At 36.2% G+C, this 14,426-nt stretch overlaps 1 protein-coding gene across 2 annotated transcripts in view; it reads right to left on the bottom strand.

Annotated features, from left to right (window-relative positions):
- HFM1 (helicase for meiosis 1) overlaps window positions 1–14,426 on the bottom strand; it is a 143,340-nt gene that overhangs the window by 44,389 nt on the left and 84,525 nt on the right. For both annotated transcript variants that reach the window (XM_054484800.2, XM_063652809.1), the window contains 10 exons: window positions 12,925–13,016; window positions 11,332–11,438; window positions 11,189–11,236; window positions 7,537–7,634; window positions 7,321–7,452; window positions 4,620–4,705; window positions 4,326–4,409; window positions 4,040–4,197; window positions 2,166–2,269; window positions 1,555–1,701 (listed from right to left, as the gene is read on the bottom strand). In XM_054484800.2, the coding sequence (XP_054340775.1) occupies window positions 1,555–1,701; window positions 2,166–2,269; window positions 4,040–4,197; window positions 4,326–4,409; window positions 4,620–4,705; window positions 7,321–7,452; window positions 7,537–7,634; window positions 11,189–11,236; window positions 11,332–11,438; window positions 12,925–13,016 (1,056 nt within the window). The remainder of the gene's footprint in view (window positions 1–1,554; window positions 1,702–2,165; window positions 2,270–4,039; window positions 4,198–4,325; window positions 4,410–4,619; window positions 4,706–7,320; window positions 7,453–7,536; window positions 7,635–11,188; window positions 11,237–11,331; window positions 11,439–12,924; window positions 13,017–14,426) is intronic.

Genomic DNA, 14,426 nt, shown 5'->3' with positions numbered 1-14,426 from the left:
GTTTACGGCAGCCCCTTCTATCACAGGCCTGGAGGCCCAGGAGGAAAAAGTGCTTTCATGGGCTGGGCCCAGGGTCCCTGTGCTGTGTGCAGCCTAGGGATTTGGTGTCCTATGTCCCAGCTGCTCCAGCCATGGCTGAAAGGGGTCAACATACAGCTCGGGCTGTGGCTTTAAGGCTTGTGGAAGCCCCAAGCCTTGGCAGCTTCCACGTGGTATTGAGCCTGTGGGTACACAGAAGTCAAGAATCGAGGTTTGGGAACCTCCACCTGGATTTCAGAAGATGTATGGAAATGCCTGGATGCCCAGGCAAAAGTTTGCTGCAGGAGCAAAGCCCTCATGGAGAACCTCTGGTAAGGCAGTGCAGAAGGGAAATGTGGGGTCAGAGCCCCCACACAGAGTCCCTAGTGGGGTGCTGCCTAGTGGAGCTATGAGAAGGGGGCCACCATCCTCCAGACCCCCGAATGGTAGATCCACCGACAGCTTGAACTGTGCACTTGGAAAAGCTGCAGACACTCAACACCAACCCATGAAAGCAGCCAGTAGGGAGGCTGTGCCCTGCAAAGCCACAGGGGGGGATCTTCCCAAGACCATGGGAACCCACCTCTTGCATCCACGTGACCTGGATGTGAGACCTGGAGTCAAAGGAGATCATTTTGGAGCTTTAAAATTTGACTGCTCCACTGGATTTCAGACATGCATGGGGCCTGTAAGCCCTTTGTTTTGGCCAATTTCTCCCATTTGGAATGACTATATTTACCCAATACCTGTACCCCCATTATATCTAGGAAATAACTAGCTTGCTTTTGATTTTACAGGCTCATAGGCAGAAGGGACTTGCCTTGTCTCAGATGAGACTTTGAACTGTGGACTTTTGGGTTAATGCTGAAATGAGTTAAGGCTTTGGGGGACTGTTGGGAAGGTGTGATTGGTTTTGAAATGTGAAGACATGAGATTTGGAGGGGCTAGGGGTGGAATGATATGGTTTGGCTGTGTCCCCACCAAAATCTCAACTTGAATTGTATCTCCCAGAATTCCCATGTGTTGTGGGAGGGACCCAGGGGGAGGTAACCGAATCATGGGGGCTGGTATTTTTGGTGCTATTCTTGTGATAATGAATAAGTCTCATGAGATCTGATGGGCTTATCAGGGTTTCTGCTTTTGCTTCTTCCTCATTTTTCTCTCGCCACCACCATGCAAGAAGTGCCATTCACCTCCTGCCATGATTCTGAGGCCTCCCCAGCCATGTGGAATTGTAAGTCCAATTAAACCTCTTTTTCTTCCCAGTCTCAGGTATGTCTTTATCAGCAGCATGAAAACGGACTAATACATACACCAAAAGATGAACAAAAAAATTTGTCCCCCAACTATCACCCCAATTTGACAAATACTGACTTGAAGAATCTCTACTATATACTATTAATGAAATTACTACGAAGCTTAAATATCTTATTCCAGAGTATCCTCAATTTGAGTGTTGCAGTACTATAACACTGATACTCCTTCCTAGCCATACCTTTGCTTTAATATAAAATAGGAATTAATAGAGCTATTTACCTTTATTAGGTCCTGCTATTGTAGATATGTCTGAATGTTTAGAATGGGAAATCTGTGTTTCAGATTTTCTTTGCATAGTGATTTGATTTCCAAACCTCTTGGGTTCTAAATAAAAGACTGTAAATTTCTGCTGAATATCAAGCCCCACTGGAAAATGAAAAAAAAGTATACAAACGTTTATTTAAGTCATATAAATCCACATATGAGAACACTTATTTCTTTTTATCTCTCTTATATTTTTATAACTTTTAGAGCTAAGAAGTCCAGAAAGTTAAAATATGTTGAAAGGTTAAAATATATGACAACTAAAAAATTATATATGTATCATTATAAAAATAAAAATCTTCCAACAATAACTGCAATTTAACTATCTAGGAAAATAAAATATCTATAAATGAAAAGATAAACTTTTAATTATGTCATCCTGGTCCATGCTATCTTTTACATACCTAAATATATGAAACTTCCTTTGAAGTTTATTCATATTATCTAAATATATTATTTTTGTATAATACCATTTATACTGTTTTTCTGTACCAGCATAAAGGATGTAATTTTTAAATGCAATTATATTATTTATATTCATGTCTTCATTACTTCAATTAACTTACCAAATTCAGAACTTATTAGATTTATGCTAAGATCTTCAGATTTAAGAGCTCTCTTCACAGCAATCTTTTTAGCCCAACTTCCAGCTTTTAGCAAAACAGAATCCCTGAAAAATAGTATAGTTTAAATAGTGACCCAAACACTGAATGAAATACATATTAATCTTGAAGGGCTGATTGTTCTTAAGAAAGATACTCTCTAGTAGTAAACTGAAATCAATTACTGAAAACTGCTTTCCCCAACTTTTAAGGAGGGAGTATAAAGTATCAATGGAACTCTTGACCATGATTTTTTTAAAATTAATTAATTTTCTTTTTTTTGAGACAGAATCTTACTCTGTTGCCTGGGCTGGAGTGCAGTGGTACAATCATACCTCACTGCAGCCACAAACTCCTAGGCTCAGGCAGTCTTCCTGCCTCGGTCTCCTGAGTAGCTGGGACCACAGGCACATTGGCACTATGCTCAGATTATTTATTTATTTATTTTTGTAGAAATAGGGTCTCACTTTGTTGCCCAGGCTGGTCTGAAACTCTGGGCTTTAAGTGATCCTCCTGCCTCAGCCTCTCGAAGTGCTGAGATTACAGGTGTGAGCCACCCCATCCGATCCCTAATTTTTTAAATTACAGCTGTTTCCAAGTTGCACTTATTCATTTTAGTCCCAATAAGAATATATACTTTGTATCAATAACACATGAGCTTGCCCCTAAATCACTACCATTTTAAACTGGCTATACGTAAGTTACATGTATTATGAGAACAACTTCAACAGTATTTTTAAATTTATATAAAATGGTTTGTATCTAATAACATTACAAACAAACCAGAAACCATTTTTATGACTGAACTTATTTTAGTCTCATGTAGTCATAGACTCAGTCACAGAGAACAAAGATTTATACAATAGCATATTCTCTATAAGTAGGTCATAGTTAGCTGCAGGAGAGCAGTTACCAGTGAAAGGGATATCCTGGTCACTGCAGTCCCTTCAGAAACCTTGCACGCGACTTTTTGGGAAGGTATCTTCTAGTATACTGGCGCAATTAGGAGATTCCCATTTCAGAATCACTGCCATTCCTGAACTTACAAGTACAGTAATATGGTTGGGAGTCTAGGCTCTGGATTGGGTTCAAATCTAGACTTTGCTATTAACTAGCCATATGACCATGATTAAGGTTTGATTAATCATAAATCAAACTCATTAAACTCTTTTTGTCTCAATTTCCTCCTCTACAGAATATGGATAGCACCTATCTCATACAAATATTAAATAATTCAATATTTGGCACCTACTAAGTGCTAAAAAATATTAGTTTTGGCTGCAACTGATATCCTTAGAGATTGCCTATGACATCCTGGGAGAAAATAATAGTACCTGGAAAAATGCTGAAGTAAAAATTATAGAATGGCATGCTACAGAACTAGATATAAGGGAGGGTACCTCCTCTATACATTTGCTTTGTTTGCTTGGATCCTGCAATGGAGCTATAGTAATTTGTTAGATTTTAATTTGGAAGTAGAAGGTATATTTTGAGGTCAGTAGGAGAAAGACTGCATCCAAACAGCAGGAGGGCCATGAATGACTGGAGAAAAGCAGTGAAATAAGAAAGACTTCCTAGAGGTAATCTACTCACTTGTTTCAGATCATGGTGATAGATTTTATACTTTGTTCATTTGAGTATAAATATAACAATTTAAAACAACAGACCCAATGTTAATATCTTCTTTAATAGAAAAATAGAGAAACTATCCCATTATTGTGTCAGGAAAATGTAATTTAGTTGATCCCACAATGATCTTGTTTTTTTTTTCCAGTAGAATTTTTCTTTTACAGTATATGCTTAGAAATAAGATCAAACATCAGAAATTTTACACTTACATAATCTTGTGCAGATAAACTACTTGATTATCTGCATCACCTATGATTAAGGTAACAGAGTGAGAATCCGATGCTGTTCTTTTAGTTTGTAGCTGTTCAAAATTTCTTAATGTAACAGTCACTAATATTTCTGCCGTCGTATCACTATATCTTGTAATCTTTAAAAAAGGACAAGTATAAAAAGTGTTAAAAATAATCTTACTTCTCATACTCAGCTGAAGCCTATTTATGGGTAGCTTTATTTCTGAAAAGACAATAAAATATCTAAGAAACAGAAAATATTTACCTGTTCCACTTTAAGTTCATATTTTGGTAGATACATCACAGTTTCTTTTATCTGGGTTCCAAAGGGGGGATGTCTGTTTAAAATCTAAAAATATTTACATCATTGTATTCTTACCACAACACTTGAAATTCTTTTAGTAAAATTTTTTTAGAATAAATAGCTTTAATAATGCTTACCACCCAAAACCTTGGTAAGTTGAAATACTTATAACTATGAGAAGGAAAATAACTTTTAACAGAAATAAAGGTAGGCCTCAGAATTTAGATGGAATTAGGAATAAGTGAATATAAATACCAATTCAAGTTCCCTTGCATCTGTCTCTTCTATTTTTTTAAAGGAAGTCAAACCAGCATTTACGATTGCATTTGACAGTGTTATACCTGTGGAAAATTAATCAAACAACAACTTAAAAATAATCCACTTTAAATAAAACATATATTTAAATATTTAACAACTAAATTAGTAAAAAAAAAAATTTTAAGATCCAGTCAAATAACTAACTTAAAGATTTTGTAAAAAGTTTTCAGTTGGATTATTGGGTTTGTGACATTATTCAATTATTCATATTTATTCAGACAAATAAAATATGCATTTGCTTTATAAAAGAAAGAGAAACTCTGGTCCACATGATGGATGTTTAGTTTTACTATACGTCATCCATAGTCCAATCACCAAGAGACATGTATTTTTGTACTCATGCTTGAAAGAAAGGCAACGTGATTCAAGGATCATGCTTGAATGAAGCAAGGGAATACTGCTTCATGAAGCTATGGCTCTCTGACCATTTCTGTCTTAGAAATACAGTTCTAAGTTTCTGTATGTAAACCAAACTATTTTACTCTACTGCCTACAACTTCCAATGCTTTTCCATTGTATTTAGAATGAAGTGGCAATTTCCTCACTGGGGCCAAATTTCCTTACCTACATAACTTGACTACAGCCTTTGTCTCAAATCTAATTTCCTCTAACTCTCCTCTTGCTGACTACTCTCCAGTCACTCTTGCTTTCATTTTATTCCTTAAATACATCAAATTCAGTTGGGCCCAGTGGCTCATGCCTGTAATCCCAGCACTTTAGAAGGCCGAGGTGGGCGGATCACCTGAGGTCAGGAGTTCGAGACCAACCTGACCAACATGGAGAAACCCCGTCTCTACTGAAAATACAAAATTAGCCGGGCATGGTGGCACACGCCTGTAATTCCAGCTACTCAGGAGGCTGAGGCAGGAGAATCGCTTGAACCCGGGAGGCGGAGGTTGCGGTGAGCCAAGATTGTGCCATTGTACTCTAGCCTGGGCAACAAAGCAAAACTCCATCTCAAAAACAAATAAACAAACAACGACAAAAAATCAAGTTCATTTTCTTCTTTGGATCTTTCCTATTTCCTTGTACTTTCAGAAGGCAGAATTTAAAATTCTTATATGCTTATGAATGAATTTATCCAAATCCCCAAATAGAAGACACTGAACAGTTTAAAATTCCAAAATATTACTACTTTGTCTAAGGCACACATATTACATGTATTACTGGTGAAGGTATGACCCTATTTCCTTACTCATATATTTACTTGTTCTTGGGAATTTCTCTTAGTTCTTCTTAAGACTCAGCTTCTAGTATTCATAACTCCTTAATGTTCATTTCCATTTCCCCTCAAAATGTTTATTGACTTTTAACTTTTTAGTTTATAGCCACCATTAAAATCAATTTGTATGTATTATTTTTTTCAAGATGCCCAATAACAACTTGGATTTGACTTTTTGTTTAGATTCTCTCACTTTTCTATTATATGATTTTTTTTTCTGGGCAATATTTGCTTTTTTCTGTTCAGCTGTAATGAGTGTGTGTGAAAACAGGTTAGTTTCAACAATCTGGAAGGGGCAGAATGCAACGGATGCCCATATTGACAATACTCTAGAAAGCCAGAAAGATTGGCTTTTTCAAGTATAATGAAATTTAGTAGTAATCACTTAGCCAAATTTCAAAATTTTCTAAATGTTGTATGGAACCACCTTTCCAATTGAGAACTCTTGCCTTTGTGGGATGGATGTGGTATTTGGTTGCCAGGACTTCTGTAAGAAGGTGAGCCTTTCCATCAGGCATCTCTCCCCTTACTTTCACCAGCCAATCCCCACTTCACCCCAGCTCCCATGACTTCCTAGTCAGCCCTCTGCCACCCCACTGATTTCAAATTTCCAGATGCAAATGGTAGGACTTCTTCATAAACAGTTGGCAATCTTTGTTCAAATAAATAACAAAACATCCCTAAAAATCCATTATTTAATTTGTTGATACCCCCAAGATGCATACAAAATTGTAAAACTAACAAGGCATCAGTGATGAGATAGTAACTCTCTTTATAGAATTCTAGCTATCTAAGAAAGAATAGGGTCACAAGGTCACAGGTACCAAACAGGAAAATCCTTTGTAAATGGTACTCCCTACAGTCTCACAGCACACACTACACAAGGTCCCTATAGACAAAATAATCAGGCACAATCTTTTGTCTACAGAATCTCTGTGAAAATCAGTATTAATACCCTACTGTTATTGAAAACCAAAAAAAAAAAAAAATTAAGACATAAAGAAGTGACATAATTTTCTGTAATGAATTAGGAATAGCTGGGACTGCTAACTCTACCTTGTAATGGAGATCAAAACAAAATATTAGTCATAAAAGTGGAAGAGAGGGCATCACATAGTTACCTAATTACTGTAACCAAATTTCCCTCTTGGTATGAGAAAAAAATTTCAAATGACAGCATTAATTTTTATTAGGTTTTTCATGTACTCATGTATCATTCAGTTGATTTCAAATGGAATCCTTTAAGCAGGAGCAAAGGAAAATCAGATTTTCAAAAGTAAAGTACAGCACTTATTTAAGCCTACAAACACATATCTTCCTTGAAGGTCTGTAATCATCACAGAATAATTTTACTAACAGTGAATACAAAATAAATTGCAGACATGGCCAAACTGCCTGCCTGTATTCAGTACCTACCAATTTTTTCCAGTTGTTTGGATACATGCAGAGAGTTTTCCCAAAGTTTACACCTAAAACATTTAGCTAAAATCAAACTATTCAATAGTACAGCAAACTTCTTTTCTTGAGCAGCTACAAAATCTGACAACCCTAAAAAAAAAGTTTCCAGTATTAAATCTAATATACCAGTTTATTGGAAAAAAATATTTAAAATCCACTAATCCTGTAACATACATCTTGTAATTCGGGAGCCATGTCTGAAAATCTTTGCGGTATCTTGTGTCAAAGCAAAATCTTGTATGGGAATGCACCCTAGTTGAGCCTGAATAAGACTGGGGGAAAGAAAAAAATTGTTACTCCCTTTTAAGGGTTATCTATCTCCCAGTATTTGATATCGCTCACTGAAGTATTCCTTCTTAAAACTTTTCTCTGCCTTAATTTCTGCAATATTACATGATTCTCTATCTTGCATAATTATTATTGCAGGTCAATAATAAAAGTTCATTCCTTTTTCCCCAAATTTTCAAAGTTGTCTTTATTTATTTATTTATTGCTCTACTTTATTCACTCAATCTCTCTCTAAAAGATCTCATTTCTTCTCAGACTTTCATTATAATCTCTAGATTGATAAAAATTACAGGAGACTTTCACTTAGACTGTTACTTTAATCTCAACTATCTCAAATTATTTTCATATTCTCCTCCAATACAGTTCTATCTTTTGGCTCTATTATTTCTTTTCAAGGAATTACAGAAAAATAATACAATTTGTTTAATCAACACACTTTTATTAAATGCTTATTAAGTACCAGGCATAGTATTAGGTGCTGATAATTCTGTTCAGTGTATGAAGGTCAGTAGCATATTAGCTGGTTATTCAAAACTAGCAGCTGCTTGGCTACTAAATTTGAGGTGTTAGTTGTATAACGGGAAAAAAGACACTAGTGCCTATGTGCCTACTATATCCCGGGTTCTTTGCTACCTGTTTTGCCCATAAACTTACCTAATCAGGCATTGATATGCAAATCACTGATGGTTCTAACTAAAATTACTGTTCTTATTATTACTGTCTTAAGGGGATCTCTTTTAAAAAACAAATGTCTTCCTAAACTTCTCAGTAGAAGGAGGTCTCTCGATAAGACCAAAACAGTCAGCTATACAAACAAAAAAGGCAGAATAGTTATATTTCATGATTTAGTTTAGCAGAAGATACGTGAAAATTGAAAGAAGTAATCAACTCACTTCCTGGAATGGATGTATACAGCTGAAATTTAAACTATTCACTTTTTTTGGCTATGGTATATGCTTCTGAAAATTATTTTATATCATCTATTAAGAAATAGTTACAAAGATACACAGTATACTATCAAAGAAGGAACTGATGGAAAAATGTAAATGGGGTGCTTTTAAATGCTGGGTAAATAAAACTCCTTGTTAAGCTACCTAGGGATGCACAAATGTGGAGTAAGAAATTGCTGGAGTAAAAATAAGACTTTTGAAGTAATATTTATTTATATTAAAAAGCAATATTTCTAATAATAAATAGGACACTTTTCAACATCATACTTCCCTGTCAGAAATCTTATTTCAAGAAGCAGTAATAAAACAGGGATAGGAGGAAGGACAGGGATTTAAGCTAGTAGGTACAGAACCATGGCAGGGCTCTCTGTTTCTCTGCACCAGGTAAGGCAAGCAGTGATGTCCTGTGATCTTACCCCTGAGCTTGTCCTCAGTAAAAACAGAAGTGCCACAGCCTCAGGTGAGGTGGCACCTCTACCACCTCAACTAACAGGGGCAGAGTTACATAGTAGTTATGGCTAACCCAGGGTTAGTAAAAGAATTAAATGAGATAAACTATTGATTCGGTTAGAATTACGTTCATGACCAGACCATATCAGTTTACACACAAACAGTTTATTCTTGTGTGTAAAAGGGGAATCCAGAGTTGGGAAGTCCAGGGCTTCGTATGGTGGCTCCACATCATACCCTGTCAGTTCACTGAAAAATACCAGTTAAAGAAAACAGAGCTAGTGCTGAAGAGGGAAGACCTAGGAATTAAAGCTAGGAAGAATTTAAAAATAGCCTTAAATTAAAAGGGTAGAGCCAGGCACGCTGGCTCACGCCTGTAATCCCAGCACTCTGGGAGGCCGAGGCAGGTGGATCACTTTTGAGGTCAGGAGTTTGGGACCAGACTGGCCAACATGGTGAAACCCCATCTCTACTAAAAATACAAAAATTAGCCAGGTGTAATGGTGTGCTCCTGTAATCGCAGCTACTCCGGAGGCTGAGGCAGGAGAATCGCTTGAGCCCGGGAGGCAGAGGTTGCAGTGAGCCGAGATCATGCCATTGTACTTGAGCCTGGGCCACAGTGCGACACTCTGTCTCAAAATAAATAAATAAATAAAAATAATAAAAAGGGCAGAAACCAGAAACTTGAAGGATAAAATCCCAAAACTAAGGGGATTAACATCTACTTGGAGAAGAACAGATTTGAAGTTCAGCAAAGTAACAGGGATATGACAAAGCCATGAAAAAGGTAACCATTAGCCATCATCACCTACCAAAAGACTATAAATTTTGGATTAAGACCCCTCCATCCCACACATACACACATTCTCTCTTCTTGGTTATGCTTAAATGAGATGCACAAAGGCGGGAAATGATAATGGGAATCTAAATTATGATATGTATAAAAACAATTATAAAGTATAATAATTAACTTTAAAATCTGACAGCTTCAATCAAAAGAATATACTACCCAATTTAAGGCAAAGTTAATGGAAGCACTGAAAGTGCAAATAAAGTGTTCCCAAGAAAATGAATGTGGAAAAATACTTGATTTAATTTGACTCAATAATTTATGCAACACAGTATACTGGGGGAAAAAATGAGAAAATCAAGAGTTCTAGATAGCAACATAACCTTGGCAAAGTCATAACTTATCTGGGCATCATTTATGTCATTTGTAAAATGAGAGGATTGGGCTATATGATCTCTTAAGTTTACTATGATCTCTAAGGATATATGAATTTATAGAAATAAATATTTGAATATAGAAGTACAGCTAAGAAAAGAAACATTAACTTCTGTGGTACAAGCTACAAATCTGCCTGATGAGTTGTAAACAACAATGAGAAGACTGTCTTATAGACTTACAGGTATTTGGAAGATAAAATTTAATGAGATGTCAGGAAGAATCCCAAAGAAAGAATGGCCTCCTCTAGCTATGGAGGAAAAAGAAATTCTTTGGCTAATTGGTTTTATTGAGCTACACTGAGAAAGATCATTTCACCTTAAATTACATAACACTAAGACCTACATACTCAGAAAGCCAAGCACTCAGTATAGCAGAAAACAGTATCATTGCATTTGTGATTGCAAACTGCTAAAAGTCACAAGTTACAGTGTAACCTTAATTTACTCTTTCAATTACTAGTCTCTGTACAAACTCCCCATTTTTGGCAGAACAGTCATCCACTGTCACATATACACTCCTTTACTCATGATTTTGCTTTTACTCTGTGTCTCTCCCAGAATGCCACTACCATTCAGTAAACACTTATTACACAGATTTTCATACTGTCCATTATTTTTAAATGTACTACTCTCATTCAAGCTAACTTGAAAGCTCCTGACAATGAGAAGCATAAGAAGCATGTCTTCATTCAACCGTCCACCTTGCCTCAACAGAATACACTCTGAACAAATGTTTGCTAAGAAAAAGCATTCACAAATCATCAATTTTAAAGTCTGAGAGTTCTAAGAAATTAATTTCACATCCACATTCTGACTCATTTTTATGTAATCTTGTCTGTATTAAGAAAAACAAATTTAAAATGTTTTAAAACCAAAAAAAGAAAACTTTCATAAGTATGAATCATCTTTACCAATTTACTTTCATTTCTCTTGTTTTAATTCTTCCTTCCATTGGAAATCTGTAAATAAAATCACATGGCAAAACATTTATTATTATTTATTTTAATTAAATAAAACCTCTTAAAATTATTTAAAACATATGTAATTTCTGTACCTGATAGTTATCCGATTTGGATCTTTGTTCAAAGTATTCAGTGTTTTCTTTTCATTTATCCTTAACTGTATATCTAGAAACTCCTTGCAGCCAGCTATCAATGTAACCTATAACATTTCAGTAGTTGTCCATTTAATGAAGTCTATTTTTTGTTTATTTCCTCTCATCCTTTCTCCAAATTTATTTATTTTTCATACTGCCTTAAACCATCACAGTTTTATCAATGAACATAACAGAGTTAAAAACCTGCTTTATACATTTTGCTTCTTTAAGGATTCATTCATTCACTAACAAACGCTTACAAACTCCTATTATATATCGGACACTGCATTAGACACCAGGACTATACCAATAAGACTTTAAAGATTAACAAGATAGAATTTAAAATATCTAGCCCAGTGCCTATCACATAGTAATAAATAAGTCCTCAATAAACACTATTGTTGTTACTCCTCCTCCTCCTCCTCCTCCTCCTACTACTACTATTCTACTGTTCTATAGTTTGCAAATCATTATCTCAATTGAGGATAATTTACTCATAGAAAGAATGTTTTAGATATTAGGAAATTTGGATTCTAGAGCCTACTTCTGCCAGATGACAAACAAAGCAGTCTCTGTGCTTTGGTTTCCCACATATCTAAAATGGAACTAACACTTGTTTTAATTTTCTTACACACTTGCTAAACTCAAGATCAGATGAGTTAATGTTAACAGTGCGTGTTTTCGACTCTTGACTTCTCCTTAGTTAAGAATAATGTTTACACAAAAATACAAACCTTCTATTTTTCATCAATTGTTGTTTATGTGACTCCTCAAAATCATAACTGGAATTCTACTGTGCAATTTTTACTATAATAATCTTACCACAGTAATCAAATTAGATATTTTAAGTAAAAATGAATGGCTTCAATTTGAGAGTAAATATTTTCTTTTATAAATATTGTTTCATATTCATGTCCTGAGTAAAGGGAGAAAGGACCAATGCAGTTACCAAATACCAATGACATGCCTATGGTTCTGTTCACTGCTGCAGCTGCAAAGTTGCCCCATTGTTGATATTTTAGCATAACCTGTTATTATTCCTATTTTTTCTACAATCAGTTCTTTTATCTGGGTCATCACCAATACTATTCTATTTCCATTGTTCTCACTATTCTGACCCAAAATATTTAGGGAAGGGTTGCAAGTATGTGGCATACATGCTGCATGCAACTTACTGTCCTTCACTCATGGCAGACTTTCCTATCACACCACATCATCTTGGAATCTTTCTTACATATTATTACACTGTGTAGCCACTACCAAGGTAATTAGCATTATCACCTAAGTTGTAAAGTAGTTACCATACCTATTTTAGTTTTGTATATAAGTTTTCTTAGCTCTGATAAGAGTTAAAACAGAAAATATAATATATTCTAAGAAAGACTATTCCATATCTCATGATCAGAATTATACCAGAGGATCTATCTTAGAAATGCTTTCTTTTCTGCTCATCCATTCTTAAATTATATGAGATACACAAATTAGTTGTTTCTCAAATATTATTTTATACTATACCATTATGTATTTATTTTCTAGTGAAAATTAATTTACCAGATCTGATAAGGTTTCTTTTCCACTGATTGTATAAAATTTCTTCACTGTCTCAAATGTAATATAATACCAAGCCATCAATCTTCCTGCTTCTGTAAGAAAAGACAGAAAAATGAACGGTCCCCTCATCAGCTGAAACAACTGTTTTTTTATGTTTAACAAACATTTCCTGAGGGGAGGAGAAGCAAGATGGTAGAACAGAAGCCTAGACCATTGGTCCTCGCTGCAGGAACACCAAATTTTAACAACAATCTGCACACACAAAAGCACTCTAATTGCTTTTCTGCACACAGAAAAGCACTGCCACAAGAATAAAAAATCAGGTACCAGCTTGGCCATGGCTGGGTAGAGCAACAAGGAGGCTCTTGGGGTCTCCGAGTCCAGGCCTAGGCTCTTAGACAGCATTTCTGGACCTGCCCCAGGCCAGAGGGGGAGCCTACTGCCCTGAAGGATGAGTCCCAGGCCTGGCAGCATTCACTATAAGCTGATAGAAGAGCCCTTGGGCTTTAAGTGAACATCAGTGATGACTTGGCACAACCCCCTGAGGACCAGTGAAGGTGGTGGCCACAGGCAGAGACTCTTCCAATCCCTGGCTCTCAGACAGTCTCTCAGACAGTATCTCTAGACACACCTAGGACCTGGGGGAACTCACCATCCCGAAGGGAAAGGCCTTGGGAAGGCCCAGTGCTGTGCTGGCTTCAGGTCTGACCCAGCACAGTCCCAGCCCACAAGAGTGCTTACATCAGCATAGCCCCAATTCCAAGTGGCTCAGCACAGAGAGAGAGAATCTGTATTTTTGAGAGAAAGTAAGGGAAAAGAACAAGAGTCTTTGCCTGGTAGTCCAGAGAATTCTTCTCGATCTTATCCATGACCAGCAAGGTGGTAGGTCTACAAATCTGCAAAAACCACAGCATAATTGGGCTTATGGCCAAAGTCCCTTTGAATACCTAGAAAGCCTTCTCAAGAAGGACAGGCAAAAACAAGCCCAGACTGTGAAGACTAGAATAAATACCTAGCTGCTGAATACTCAGACACCAAAGAACACCTCCGGGAAAACATGACCTCACCAAGTGAACTAAACAAGGCAGCAGGAATCAATCCTAGAAAAAGAGAGATATGTGACCTTTCAGACAGAGAATTCAAAATAACTGTTTTGAAGAAACTCAAAGAAATTCAAGATAACACAGAGAAAGGATTCAGAATTCTATCACATAAATTTAACGAAGAGATTGAAATAATTAAAAAGAATTAAGCAGAAATCCTAGAGTTGGAAAAATGCAATGACATGCCGAACAACACCTCAGAGTATCTTAACAGCAACACTGATCAAGCAGAAGAAACAGTAAGTGAGCTTGAAGACAGGGTATTTGAAAATACATAGTCAGAGGAGACAAAAGAAAACACATTTTAAAAAAATGAAGCACACCTATGAGATCTGGAAAATAGCCTCCAAAGGGCACATCTAAGAGTTATTGACCTTAAAGAAGCGGTACAGAAAGAGA

The sequence above is a fragment of the Pongo pygmaeus genome, chromosome 1 (genome assembly GCF_028885625.2).
Source record: "Pongo pygmaeus isolate AG05252 chromosome 1, NHGRI_mPonPyg2-v2.0_pri, whole genome shotgun sequence".
NCBI classification, from domain to species: domain Eukaryota; kingdom Metazoa; phylum Chordata; class Mammalia; order Primates; family Hominidae; genus Pongo; species Pongo pygmaeus.
The sequence above is the reverse complement of the archived record's forward strand: the minus strand, read 5'-3'. Positions and strand labels throughout refer to the sequence as shown.